The 15,211-nt window shown below is 44.4% G+C and overlaps 1 protein-coding gene across 1 annotated transcript in view; it reads right to left on the bottom strand.

Annotated features, from left to right (window-relative positions):
• Nucleotides 1-7,487: 7,487 nt before the first annotated feature.
• shkbp1 (SH3KBP1 binding protein 1) overlaps nt 7,488-15,211 on the bottom strand; it is a 36,067-nt gene continuing 28,343 nt past the window's right edge. The window contains exon 17 of the mRNA XM_056283227.1: nt 7,488-11,218. Coding sequence (XP_056139202.1) covers nt 10,435-11,218 — 784 coding nt within the window. The 3' untranslated portion in view covers nt 7,488-10,434. The remainder of the gene's footprint in view (nt 11,219-15,211) is intronic.

A 15,211-nucleotide genomic window follows, 5' to 3' on the forward strand; every position in this document is an offset into this window, starting at 1 on the left:
AGTTGCCTCCAGGTAACAGCTGCGGTGCCAGAATGCATTGTTTTCCCATAGTGCTTCTATTTTGATATCCTTGAACCTCCTTTGCATTTCAACATACACTGCTCAAAAAAATAAAGGGAACACATAAGCAATGCAATGTAGCTCCAAGTCAATCACACTTTTGAGATATCAACCTGTCCAGTTAGGAAGCAACATTGATTTGTGAATCAATTTCACCTGTTAGCAAATTGTCTAATGTCCACCAGGTGGACATTAGACAATTTGCAAGACAACCCCTATAAAAGGAATGGATTTGCAGGTGGTGGCCACAGACCATTTGCCTGTCCTCATCTTTTCTGGCCGATCTTTGGTTAGTTTTTCATTTTGCTAGTGCCCTCACCACTAGAGGTGGCATGAAGCGATATCTGCAACCTACAGAAGTTGCTCAGGTAGTGCAGCTCATCCAGGATGGCACATCAATGCGTGCTGTGGCAAGAAGATTTGATGTGTCTCCCAGCACAGTGTCCAGAGCATGGAGGAGGTACCAGTAGACAGGCCAGTACACCAGGAGACATGGAGGGGGCCGCAGGAGGACAACAACCCCGCAGCAGGACCGCTATCTGGTCCTTTGTGCAAGGAGGAACAGGAGGAGCACTGCCGGAGCCCTACAAAACGACCTTCAACAGGCCACTAATGTGCAGGTTTCTGCTCAAACAGTGAGAAACAGAATGCATGAGGATGGTATGAGGGCTCGACGTCCACAATTGGGGCCTGTGCTCACAGCCCAACATCGTGCAGCCCGATTGACCTTTGCCAGAGAACATCTTGGTTGGCAGATTCGCCATTGGCGCCCTGTGCTCTTCACAGATGAGAGCAGGTTCACACTGAACACATGTGACAGACGTGAGAGAGTCTGGAGACGCTGTGGAGAACGTTCTGCTGCCTGCAACATCCTCCAGCATGACCGGTTTGGCGGTGGGTCAGTGATGGTCTGGGGAGGCATATCCTTGGAGGGCCGCACAGACCTCTACGTGCTAGCCAGAGGTACCATGACTGCCATTAGGTACCGGGATGAGATCCTCAGACCCATTGTCAGACCATATGCTGGTGCAGTGGGCCCTGGGTTCCTGCTCATGCATGACAATGCTCGTCCTCATGTGGCCAGAGTGTGTCAGCAGTTCCTGTATGTCGAGGGCATTGATGCTATGGACTGGCCTGCACGTTTCCCAGACCTGAATCCAATCGAGCACCTCTGGGACATCATGTCTCGTACCATCCGCCAACGCGATGTCGCACCACAGACTGTCCAGGAGTTGACCGATGCCCTGATCCAGGTCTGGGAGGAGATCCCTCAGGAGACCATCCGTCGTCTCATCAGGAGCATGCCCAGACGTTGTAGGGAGTGCATACAGGCACGTGGAGGCCACACACACTACTGAGCCTCATTTTGAATCGTCTTGAAGAATTTCCACAGAAGTTGGATCAGCCTATGTTCTCATTTTCCACTTTGATTTTGAGTATGATTCTGAATCCAGACCTTAATGGGCTAATGATTTTGATTTCCATTGATCATTCTTAGGTTATTTTGCTCTAAACACATTCCTCTGTCTAATAAATAAAGATTTTCAGCTGAAATATTTCATCCATCGAGGTCTATATGTTCCCTTTATTTTTTTGAGCAGCGTAGTATCTATCATTCAAGCTTGCTCTCTTCTTTTCTGTGTCTATTATTTTCTGGTAGGAATCTACTCTAGGCTCTAATACCAGGTGTCCTTTCCTTTTATCATTAGATTGACAGAGAATGCACAGCTCCCAGTCAAATCTGTCCTGACACTGGCTCTTTGCCCCAAGCTGATGAAGCTGAAGCTTCTTGGTCATGTTACTCTGATGCAGGTCTACAATAATAAAGTGAAAACACCACCCATTAATATAAAACCACCAATAGTACACATACAATATTATTATTTTTGATGTCCCTCTTAGCTTACCTGCAAATACTGACGTGAAGTTACATTGGGGTACTACATCGCACTGTCTGGGTACAGCCTGGCTTGCTGTACATTTTCCTGCTTACAAAGCTACTTCCTGAAAAAATGGACAAAATTATTTTATTAAAAATAGATCCAGGGACTGGGCAGTTGACACAGATGCAAAGCTAGCATTAACTTGGACATGCTGAATGCCTACACACATAAAACAACATACCTGAATCCAAGATGTACACAGGCTGGCACTGTAGGTCTACATTACCCTGCTTTGTAGACACCTACTTCCTAAATGAGAAATCATTGATTCAAAATTGTGCCTTTGAAATAATTTTGCTGCTTCTGAAAAAAAATCTGGGTTAACACCGTAGCCTAGCCTACTAGCATTAGGTTGGACATACGTCTAATGCTAGCATTAGCTTGGACATACGTCTTAATACACACATGAAGCAACATACCTGGATTCATATGGGATGTACTGATTTCTTATTAGTACCATCAGATTTCATTGCCCAAAAATGTAGATTTAGCCAGTGGAATCTTGAATTTGGGTAACCTAGAAGTGGAGCTGTGAAAAGCTAGCATTGCCCATTTGTTGCCACGGCAACTGGTCCAAAAACTTTATATATAAGTTTCCAATGTTAATATGAACATTTCAAAGCAGTGTAGGCCATTTCATTGTATGTCCTATTCAAAACAGCTAATAAGTGGCAAATATATTATCATATACTAAGTGGCGAATATACTAAAAGCCGCCATTTTTAAAAGTCCAAGATGGACGCCATATTGCGATCTAAAAAAAACAGCAGCTGTAAACAAACGTTCCTACCAGCTCAATAAGGGGAATTATGTATCCCCATAACCACGACAATCATGCATTTTATGATTTGTTACACTTTGAAGTTTTCAAAAATATATAGTTTACCTATTCCCCAAAAAAATCCTACGGATGTATTTATCTGGGCAAAGTGAACTGGACTAGCCTGTCCAACATGACTGCCACCGGGGATGAATTTCAGCGTCTGCTCGCTGAGTTTCCGGACCTCACAACGCCCATCTTCTCATCAGCAGTCGCCAAGCATGGAGTGGAACACTGCATCACCACCACGAGCCCCCCAGTCTACGCCCATGCACGGCGCCTCGACCCAGCCAAGCTCGCCATCGCCAAGGAGGAGTTTGCCAACATGGAGCACCTCGGCATCGTGCGTCCGTGGGCCTCCCCACTGCATATGGTCACGAAGGCTAATGGTGGCTGGCGCCCATGTGGCGATTACCGCCGCCTCAGCAACGCCACGACGCCAGACCGCCACCCCGTCCCGCACATCCAGGACTTCTCCATGCACTTGGCGGGGGCGGTCATCTTCTCCACGGTGGACCTCGTGCGCGGATACCACCAGGGGCCGGTCCGCCCACAGGATGTGCCGAAGACGGCAGTAATCACGCCGTTCGGCCTGTTCGAGTTCCTGAGGATGCCGTTTGGGCTCAAGGGGGCTGCGCAGACCTTGCAGCGGCTCATGGACTCTGCTGCGAGATATGCCCTTCCTGTTTGTTTACCTGGACGACATTCTCGTGGCCAGTACGTCCGCAGCGGAGCACCTGGTCCACCTCCGGCAGCTGTTCGAATGGCTCAGCCAGCATGGGCTCATCGTCAACCCGGCAAAGTGCCAGTTGGGCCTGCCAGCCATCGACTACCTCAGGCACCGGGTTACAAAGGACGGAGCAACCCCCCCTCCCCAACAAGGTGGACGCCGTCACCAGGTTCCCACGCCCGAACACGGTGAAGTCCCTGCAGGAGTTCCTGGGCATGGTGAACTTTTACAACCGGTTCATTCCCCGGGTGGCTCATCTCATGCACCCCCTGTATGAGGTTCTGAAGGGTAAGGACCCCAAGGGCCCAGTGGACTGGTCGGAAGAGAGAAACCGGGCGTTTGAGGACGGTAAGGCTGCACTGGCTGATGCTGCCTTGTTGGCGCACCCATCACCAACTGCCCCAGTAGCACTCACCACGGATGCCTCAGATTACGCCGTGGGGGCAGTGTATGAGCAGTGGGTGGGCGGAACCTGGCAGCCGCTTGCTTTTTTCAGCCGCCAGCTGCGCAGCAGTGAGAGGAAATACAGTACCTTAGACCGGGAGCTTCTTGGCCTGTTTCTCGCCATCCACCGCTTCCGGATCCTGCTGGAAGGCCGCCGGTTCTCTGTGTTTGTGGACCACAAGCCGCTGACATTCGCCATGGCCAAAGCCACCGAGCCGTGGTCTGGGCGCCAACAGCGCCAGCTCTCTTACATCTCGAAGTTCACCACTGACATCCGGCACGTCGCCGGCAAGGACAACTTCGTCGCTGGTGCCTGCCTCTCCCGGGTCCACTTCGGACTCGACCATGCAGCCATGGCTGCAGACCAGGCTGCTGACACAAAAGTGCAGACCTACTGGACTGCTAACGCCGGGCTGCAGTTGAAGGATGTGGTGCTCGATGACGCTGGGGCCACGCATCTCTGTGACATCTCCACGGGTCAGCCCCGGCCCATGGTGCCCACGAGCTGGTGGCGACGGGTTTTCGACGCCATCCATGGCCTTTCACACCCAGGTGTGAAGGCGTCAACGACGTTGGTGGGGGCCAAGTTCGTGTGGTATGGCCTCAGGAAGTACATCAAGGACTGGGCGGGCATCTGCGTGGCAAGTCAGCGCTCCAAGGTTCACCGCCACACCAAGGCACCCCTGGCGCTGTTCCCAGTGCCTGGGAGGCGTTTCGACCATGCCATGTGGACCTAGTAGGACCCCTTCCCTTCTCTCGTGGTTCACTCATCTCCTCACCATGGTGGACAGGACCACTAGGTGGCCAGAGGCTATTCCGTTGTCAACCACCACGTCTGCTGAGGTGGCCCGGGCGTTCATCGGGCCCTGGGTAGCCCGGTTTGGCACGCCATCTGACCTCACTCCTGACCGGGGCCCGCAGTTCACATCCGAGCTCTGGACTGCAGTCGCTGAAAGCCTAGAGGTGAAGCTGCACCGCACCACGGCCTACAACCCGCAGGGCAACGGTTTATGTGAGCGGTTTCATTGTTCTATGAAGGCCACTCTTCGGGCCAGCCTCACATCGGACCGGCTCCCATGGGTCATGCTTGGCCTGCGGACTGCCTCTTAAGGAAGACCTCCAGTCCTTGTCGGCCGAGCTGGTTTACGGCCAGCCACTGCGGGTCCCGGGGGAATTTCTCCCAGACGGTGCGGCACCCTGGTCTGCTGCCCGCCAACGGGCTGTGTTCCAGGACGCTGCCGGCGTTTTCACTCCAGTCCCAACTTCGCGGCTCGGCCTCCCTCAGCCTTACATCCCCACATACCTGCAGTCGGCTGGGTACGTCTTCATCCGGCATGACGTCCACCGTACTCCCCTGCGGCTTCCCTATGATGGCCCCTTCCGTGTCCTGGCAGCAGGGGCTAAGCACCTTGTTGTGGATGTCGGTGGTAAGCAGGAGTGGGTTTCAGTGGACCGCCTCAAGCCGGCTCACCTGGACTTGGACAGGCCGGTTCAACTGGCCCAGCCCCCTCGACGTGGACGCCCCCCTGCCCCTACACCCGTCAAGAGGAGCCGTTTTGGCCGCATTACTCGTCCCCCGCCACGTTGATTTTTTTCCTTGTTGTCATGGTGAATTCTGGGGGGGGGGGCGTGTGTAGTGACCTACTTGCAGGTTACGTTTTCACCACGCGGGCCAGAGACGGTCCCTTTAAGACAGTGGGCGGTGTTAGCGAGGTGTATTGTGGGTAGACACGAGGCTGAGGTTGGTAGCAGAATGAACTGTTGACTCGGAGGTGGTTGGAGGAAATAAACGACCCCACGGCTGGGTGGTCAGAAGGAGAAGTGGTCTCGTCTCCTTTCTTACATCCTCCACAATGTGCTCATTTTGAATCATGAAATCAGGGTCCGATTCCAGACGACAACCTGTGGACGGTGTGGGCTTGCTTCGCGCCAGCTGAACGTGGGTTGCTGAAAACAGATGTTAGCATGTTAATAAACGCTGCTTAGTTTTCATTCAGAATTCCAACCGGACGAGATGTGTCGTTAGACTTCACCAAATATGGACACAACATTTATTCAAAGATGTTGAGAAAATATAAAAAGACCGACATCTGACCACCACCAGACAATTTTATTCTTTCATACAAAGACCGTATTAGAAAAGCAGCCACATAAAAAAAATCTCATTCCATGCACACGTATGCAAACACTAACACATCATGCTCAGATATGTAACACATCATATTCAGATATGTAACACATCATGCTCAGATGTAACACATCATGCTCAGATATGTAACACATCATATTCAGATATGTAACACATCATGCTCAGATATGTAACACATCATGCTCAGATATGTAACACATCATGCTCAGATATGTAACACAGCTCAGATATGTAACACATCATACTCAGATATGTAACACATCATATTCAGATATGTAACACATCATGCTCAGATATGTAACACATCATATTCAGATATGTAACACATCATGCTCAGATATGTAACACATCATGCTCAGATATGTAACACATCATATTCAGATATGTAACACATCATGCTCAGATATGTAACACAGCTCAGATATGTAACACATCATACTCAGATATGTAACACATCATATTCAGATATGTAACACATCATGCTCAGATATGTAACACATCATACTCAGATATGTAACACATCATGCTCAAAATGTAACACATCATACTCAGATATGTAACACATCATGCTCAGATATGTAACACAGCTCAGATATGTAACACATCATGCTCAGATATGTAACATCATGCTCAGATATGTAACACATAATGCTCAGATATGTAACACATCATGCTCAGATATGTAACATCATACTCAGATATGTAACACATCATGCTCAGATATGTAACACATCATGCTCAGATATGTAACACATCATATTCAGATATGTAACACATCATGCTCAGATATGTAACACATCATGCTCAGATATGTAACACATCATATTCAGATATGTAACACATCATGCTCAGATATGTAACACAGCTCAGATATGTAACACATCATACTCAGATATGTAACACATCATATTCAGATATGTAACACATCATGCTCAGATATGTAACACATCATACTCAGATATGTAACACATCATGCTCAAAATGTAACACATCATACTCAGATATGTAACACATCATGCTCAGATATGTAACACAGCTCAGATATGTAACACATCATGCTCAGATATGTAACATCATGCTCAGATATGTAACACATCATGCTCAGATATGTAACATCATACTCAGATATGTAACACATCATGCTCAGATATGTAACACATCATACTCAGATATGTAACACATCATGCTCAGATATGTAACACATCATGCTCAGATATGTAACACAGCTCAGATATGTAACACATCATACTCAGATATGTAACACATCATGCTCAGATATGTAACACATCATGCTCAGATATGTAACACATCATACTCAGATATGTAACACATCATGCTCAGATATGTAACATCATACTCAGATATGTAACACATCATGCTCAGATATGTAACACATCATGCTCAGATATGTAACACATCATACTCAGATATGTAACACATCATGCTCAGATATGTAACACATCATGCTCAGATATGTAACATCATACTCAGATATGTAACACATCATGCTCAGATATGTAACACATCATGCTCAGATATTAACACATCATACTCAGATATGTAACACATCATACTCAGATATGTAAAAAAGAAACTCACTCAAAGTTGCTCAAACATTTTCCCATCACATTGTTAAAGATACATGAGATTAATATACATTAGAGAAACTTTAAATTAAATACTGGCATAACTTTTTAATGTTTGTCCATCATCAGACAGACAGACAAACCAGGAGTGACATCAGACTGGATGGCCCGCAGGTGGCGCACAGCATCCTCTGACAGCTGAGTTCCACTAAGCTGAGCATCTCATCATGACCTTGCTATTGAGGACAACCAAAACTTGTGGTAGAGAAGAAACCACATGAAGACCACAACACAACATGGACTCACTGTCAGTATATGGCTCTGAAAACCCACTTTACACACACGTCTGTATGTGTGACTATATAATGCTGGAAACTTCTACACCTCAGAGAAAATACAAGCTTGTGACTAAACAGAAAAGTATGGAAGTCAGAAGAGAATGAAATGGTCCAAACTGCAGTGGGTTACATTGGACTGGTTAATGTGGAGACACAAGAGCCATAGTTCACACGGAGAACGCTACCACAGGAGAAGCAGGTGGAGGAGGTGTTAGCAGGACAGGAACAGGTCAGACTAGTAAACTGGAAAACATCCTGAATGACTCAAGTTCAGTACTGCCCACACAGCAGTACTTCATCATCCAAACGGAACATTAATCCAGTGTCTTCCTCCTTGTAAGAACTTATCTGTTACTTATAAGAAACGTCTCATTCTTGTACTGGCTGGTTCAGCCCTGGTTTTTAAAATCCCCCCAGATACAAAAGGCACTTCTATAATTCAACTGCAGCAAAACACAAGAGGTTGTTCCTGTTTCCACCATTCTGCCAGTTCAGCTGGGTCTTCACTGGAAGTTCAACTGGGTCTCCACTGGAGGTACAGCTGGGTCTCCACTGGAAGTTCAACTTGGTCTTCACTGGAAGTTCAGCTGGGTCTCCACTGGAAGTTCAACTGGGTCTCCACTGGAAGTTCAGCTGGGTCTTCACTGGAGGTTCAGCTGGGTCTTCACTGGAAGTTCAGCTGGGTCTTCACTGGAGGTTCAGCTGGGTCTTCACTGGAAGTTCAGCTGGGTCTTCACTGGAAGGGACATCAGTATAAAGGAAGGAACCAGACATCCTTTAACCGTCCTCACAGCAACACCACTTTTACCTCCTGCCATCACAGCGTTTCTGGTGTACAGGCACAAAACTGCGCTTGGCTTTTGCTTGTTAGTAGAAAAACGCAGCAACAAAGGGAAACTGCTGATCTCCCCCGGTGAAAACTGGAACATGTTTTCTTTTGCCCCTGATCTAAATCTGCTCATATAATCTGGAAAACCTGATAAGAAAATATAATCAAAAAATTAACTTTTCTTCTTGCTTCAAAACATTTTTCTGACGAGGTTTTATTCCTGTGTTACAGTAAATGAACCGCTAGGGGGAGAATAAATAGAATAAACTCTTTCTTGCTTCATGGTGAGCACCCAACATGGCCGCCACAGAGCGCTGATCCCAACAAGCTGAATGTCACGAGTGCTGCGTGGTGCGAGGACCAGACATGATGTTTATCACCGCATTGTTCAGTCAACTTTTGTTTTAAAATATAATTGATATTTGTTCCGTTCTCACAGATCTGCTGATCTCCACAGTTCAGCTCTTCCATCTTTACTGAAATATGAAATGACTAACAATGTTTATCTGACTGTCTATCCAATAAGACTCACACTACCAGAGGACCAGCTCAGACGAGGACTGTTAAAGTTGGAAATGTGTTAATAGAAAACCAACCCTTCATCAGTTCTGCTTCTAAGCTAATAAATAACACAATCTCTGCAGGAGAACAACCTTTTGTTTGCTAACCAAAGCAATGTCAAACCCAGATGTTCAACAAATCCTCTTCTCTGTCAGCCAGCTGGATGCTGAGAACAGAACAGCACCTTCACATCGTGGTTGGTTACCAGGTCAAGAAGCCGCTGGAGAAGTCTGATGTAGCAGAAAGATACTAGTCTCTTCTCTTCAGTATGATGTAAGGGACCAAGTCTTGATTTGCAAAAATAAAATAAAATAAATAAATCCACTTACTAAGATGAGCTCTAGTGTAATCCTTGGTGAATGCTAGCTAGGGCAAGTCATTAGGCTGGTTTTACAGCACTAAACTGTGAACATCAATACTTCACGTTAGTAACTCCACAGTGAGCTGCATATCGATAATCAAGTACGGATTTCATTAACTGATCATTTTTGGTGTTGACCTTGTTTACTTGAAGAGGTTAATTTCAGTCAGCAAGGTACACCCGGTGGTACGCAGGACAGCAGAACTCTGTATGACTTCTGATGAACTACTCGGTACAAGTTTTTTGTCCAAAACACACAAGGTTCATGTGAAGTACTGATGGAGCAACCACATGTAATAATCAGCTAGTTAGAAACTAGCTAGTGGCTACTTGGCTTCAGATCCTGATCCATCTGTTTGTCCAACATGGTGAGTGAAGAGTGACATCTCTAGTGTGCCTGAGATATTCAGTGGAGTATCATGAAAAAGCATTACAAATAGCAGGCTGTAGCTTGGTACTTGGCTATTGGTTGTTTTCACCTCTGTCACTCTAGCTGAACCCTGAGAGGGATGCTAAATGGCTGCAGGCGGGTGTCCTGACCGACGAGATGCTACCCTTTGCACGTGCTCAGTAAATTTTTCTGTCGACCCCAGCCTGTCAGGCCTCCAGTCAATCAGAAGCTAGTTTCGTTCATGTGAGGTTTGGGATTGGTTGGAGGATCAGACGCAGGGCTCTCTGGATCGGCTTGGTCCTCAGCAGAAGGCGGGGCATCAGGCCCTGGAGGTGCTCCAGCCACACGTCGAGGTGAGACAGGGGTCTGTCGCCGGGTTGGACTGACCGCAGCTGGGGCGGGGCTTACAGGGGAAGTTGGCGCTGCCCTACGGTGTGATGATGATGATGATGATGATGAAGATGAGTGAGAAGATGTTCCGATGGTGAGGTGTCCGCTGGGCGATACAGAGAATGTTCCAGGGCTTCGGATGCCTAATCTGGTCTCTAATTCACTACACACTGCAAGGCTCCGCCTCAGACCGTCTGTCCCCGCCATGACCCCTAACCCGGAACTCACTGTCACATCTGAACCTTTTGCCAGCTCCTGACAGCGCTCCACGAAGCTTCCCCTGCGGACAGACGCTGTCCCATCCCTCTCTCTCTCCCTGTCAGGGTGGTGGGGCGAGCGAGGACTAGCCTGGCTGACGTTGGGGGCAAGGCTGAGGCCAGGCTTCAGGCCGGTGCTATGGGAGGACGCGGGAGCCAGGAGAGAGGAGTGTGGTCCTGGGGGTCCAGATGGGAGGGCTGACTCCCAGGGAGGTTTGGAGTGAGTTACCGGGGGTGGAGTCTGACGGGGGAGGCTGCCAAATAGTCCGCAAGAGACAGCGCCTCCTCTCCCTACACCTCCTCCTCCTGTGCTGTACAAACGCTCAGTACGGGAACTCTCACTCATCTGGGAGTACAGACTAGAGAGAGAGAAAGAGAGAGAGAGAGAAAGAGAGAGTGTGAAACAAGTGTGAACTTTACAGACATCTCAGGGTAGTGCATATTAATCATATCATAGATGAGAGTGCACCTGACATGTTTGTTAGTGCACAACAAGTAGATCCCACAGTGACCTCACAATAAGAGTAGCAGGGGAAACACGTTAGAACTCAGCTGGACTCGTTACTCAGAAGAGGAGTCGTGCTGACAGCAGCTCTGTATCAAGGCAGACATGGAAAATTCATTGTTAGGTCCTGAATGAAGTGAGTCTGCAGCCATGAAGGAAGACAAGAGTTCACTTTCACTACTTCTGGGTGAAAGAAAAGTCTGGACACCGAGCTCGTTGCTTCTGAAAGTCAGACGAGAACTAAAGTATATAGATAGTGTATAAAGTATAAAGCTATTATATAAAAGTATACATAGTATATAAAAGTATAAAGATAGTATATAAAGTATATAGATAGTATATAAAAGTATATCGATAATACATGAGTATATAGATAGCATATAAAAGTATATAGATAGCATATAAAAGTATATCGATAGTATATAAAGTATACAGACAGTATATAAAAGTATATAGATAGTAATATAAAGTATATAGATGGTATATTAAAGTATATAGATAGTATATGAGTATATAGATAGTATATAAAAGTATATCGATAGTACATAAAATTATATAGTATATAACGTGTATAGATAGTATATAAAAGTATATCGATAGCAGGGATGCAGCAATACCGATACAAGCATCGGGTATCGGTCCGATACTGTGCGCGTGTACTCGTACTCGTAATAATAAAACTGCTCCGATACAACAACACCCAATACCACTTTACAGCAGCGTTACATTCACCTCCCAGTTCAGCAGGGAGGCAGTGCAGGAGGAGCAATGTCAGCCGTGTGGAGATATTTCAAAGTAAACGACGGTGACAAAAGTAAAGCTGACTGCAAATTATGCTCAGCAAAATTTAGTGGCCAATCGCTCCCTATTCTAGTTCAAACACCCACCCTCGTACTGCATGCGTTCGCCAACCGCATCTCCCCGGCCGGCAGTCTGGAAGGATTCGCCTCGCCACTTCCATGGCGAGGCGAATCCAGGCCAAACCACTGCTTTTCCCCACACACACACACACACACACACACACACACACACACACACACACACAGGTGCATTCATGTGACGAACACAAGCTGACTCCACCCCCCTCCCAAAGACAGCGCTGCCGATCATTGCTGCTTCACCAAGTTTGGCCATAGTCGGATCTGACGGGACTGAGGCGCGAACCCCGGTCCCCAGTGGGCAACTGCATCCACACAAAGCCGATGCTTAGACCGCCACACCACCGCGGACTAAAAGAAAAAAAAAACTAGCTCTTTCAACACAAGCAATTTGATAAAACAACTGAAGAACCAACACGACGCCAAGTTCAAGGCGTTCGCTAACAGGAGCGGGAAACAGCAACAACCAACTTTGCAGCAAGCGCTGCAGAAGCGACAGAAAATGTCCAGAGACAACCCGCGGGTGGGGAACAGAACAGCTGGAACATGCAGCTGGATGTTAAATGTCAGTAATGACAATCTGTTACCCTAAAAAGTGTGGTTATATTACAGTGAAAAGTGGGGCAACGCCATGTTTAAGACAAGTATTGAATGTTAAAATGTCAGGATGACAGTGTTGTTGTACTTAAGTGTGGTTATATTACAGTGAAAAGTGTGGCAACGCCATGTTTAAGACAAGTATTGAATGTTAAAATGTCAGGATGACAGTGTTGTTGCACTTAAGTGTGGTTATATTACAGTGAAAAGTGTGGCAACGCCATGTTTAAGACAAGTATTGAATGTTAAAATGTCAGGATGACAGTGTTGTTGCACTTAAGTGTGGTTATATTACAGTGAAAAGTGGGGCAACGCCATGTTTAAGACAAGTATTGAATGTTAAAATGTCAGTATGACAGTGTTGTTGCACTTAAGTGTGGTTATATTACAGTGAAAAGTGGGGCAACGCCATGTTTAAGACAAGTATTGAATGTTAAAATGTCAGTATGACAGTGTTGTTGCACTTAAGTGTGGTTATATTACAGTGAAAAGTGTGACAACGCCATGTTTAAGAAGAACTTGTAGCTGAATGTTCGGATGTCAGCAACGACAGTTTGTTCTAGTCAGAGAATGAACGATGTCTGATGAAAATAAACTTTTTCAAAGTAATTGTAAGAAATGTAATGGCATTATTAAGTACTCAAATCAGTACTCGGTATTGGCAAGTACTCAAATGTAATTACTTGTACTTGGTCTGAAAAAAAGTGGTATTGGTGCATCCTTAATCGATAGTATATAAAAGTATATAGTATAGAAAAGTGTATAGATAGTATAGAAAATTATATACAAGTATATATAGTATATAGATAGTACGTAAAAGTATATAGATAGTATATAAAGTATATAGATAGTATATAAAATATATATATAGTATATAGATAGCATATAAAAGTATATATATTATACAGATAGTATATAAAATATACAGAACATATATAGATAGTATGTATATATATACAGTACATAGATAGTATATAAAAGTATATATATAGTATTTAAATAGTATATAAAAGTATATAGATAATATATAAAAGTATATAGATAGGTTGTGGGTCACAAAGGGACTACAAAGTGCCTGCAAAAAAATCTAGAGAGAATTTATAAAATATAGACCTGTAGGGGCAGAATAAATATAAAAAAGTATAAGAATAAGTTAACTAATATTATAATGATATGCAAGAAAGAATATTATAATAAAAGATCAGAGCGTAACAAAAACAACATCATGGGGCATATTAAATGGCATTATTAGATGGCATATTATATGGCAGTGTTAGATGGCATATTAAATGGCATTATTAGATGGCATATTAAATGGCATTATTAGATGACATATTAAATAGCCTTATTAGATGGCATATTGAACGGCATTATTTGATGGCACATTAAACGGCATTATTAGATGGCATATTAAATAGCATTATTAGATGGCATATTAGATGGCATTATTAGATGGCATATTAAATGGCACATTAAATAGCATTATTAGATGGCATATTAAATGGCAGTATTAGATGGCATATTAAACAGCATTATTAGATGGCATATTAAACGGCAGTATTAGATGTCTTATTAAATGGCATTATTAGATGGCATATTAAATGGCAGTGTTAGATGGCATATTAAATGGCATTATTAGATGACATATTAAATAGCATTATTAGATGGCATATTAAATGGCATTATTAGATGGCATATTAAATGGCATTATTAGATGACATATTAAATAGCATTATTAGATGGCCTATTAAATGGCATTATTAGATGTCTTATTAAATGGCATTATTAGATGGCATATTAAATAGCATTATTAGATGGCATATTAAATGGCATTATTAGATGGCATATTAAATGGCATTATTAGATGTCTTATTAAATGGCATTATTAGATGGCATATTAAATAGCATTATTAGATGGCATATTAAATAACATTATTAGATGGCATATTAAATGGCATTATTAGATGACATATTAAATAGCATTATTAGATGGCATGTTGAACGGCATTATTTGATGGCATATTAAACGGCATTATTAGATGGCATATTAAATAGCATTATTAGATGGCATATTAAATGGCAGTATTAGATGGCATTATTAGATGGCATATTAAATGGCATTATTAGATGGCATATTAAATAACATTATTAGATGGCATATTAAATGGCATTATTAGATGACATATTAAATAGCATTATTAGATGGCATATTAAATAGCATTATTAGATGGCATATTAAATGGCAGTATTAGATGGCATATCAAATGGCATTATTAGATGGCATATTAAACAGCATTATTAGATGGCATATTAAATGGCATTATTAGATGTCTTATTAAATGGCATTATTAGATGACATATTAAATAGCATT

Source organism: Lampris incognitus, chromosome 7, assembly GCF_029633865.1.
Source record: "Lampris incognitus isolate fLamInc1 chromosome 7, fLamInc1.hap2, whole genome shotgun sequence".
Lineage (NCBI taxonomy): Eukaryota > Metazoa > Chordata > Actinopteri > Lampriformes > Lampridae > Lampris > Lampris incognitus.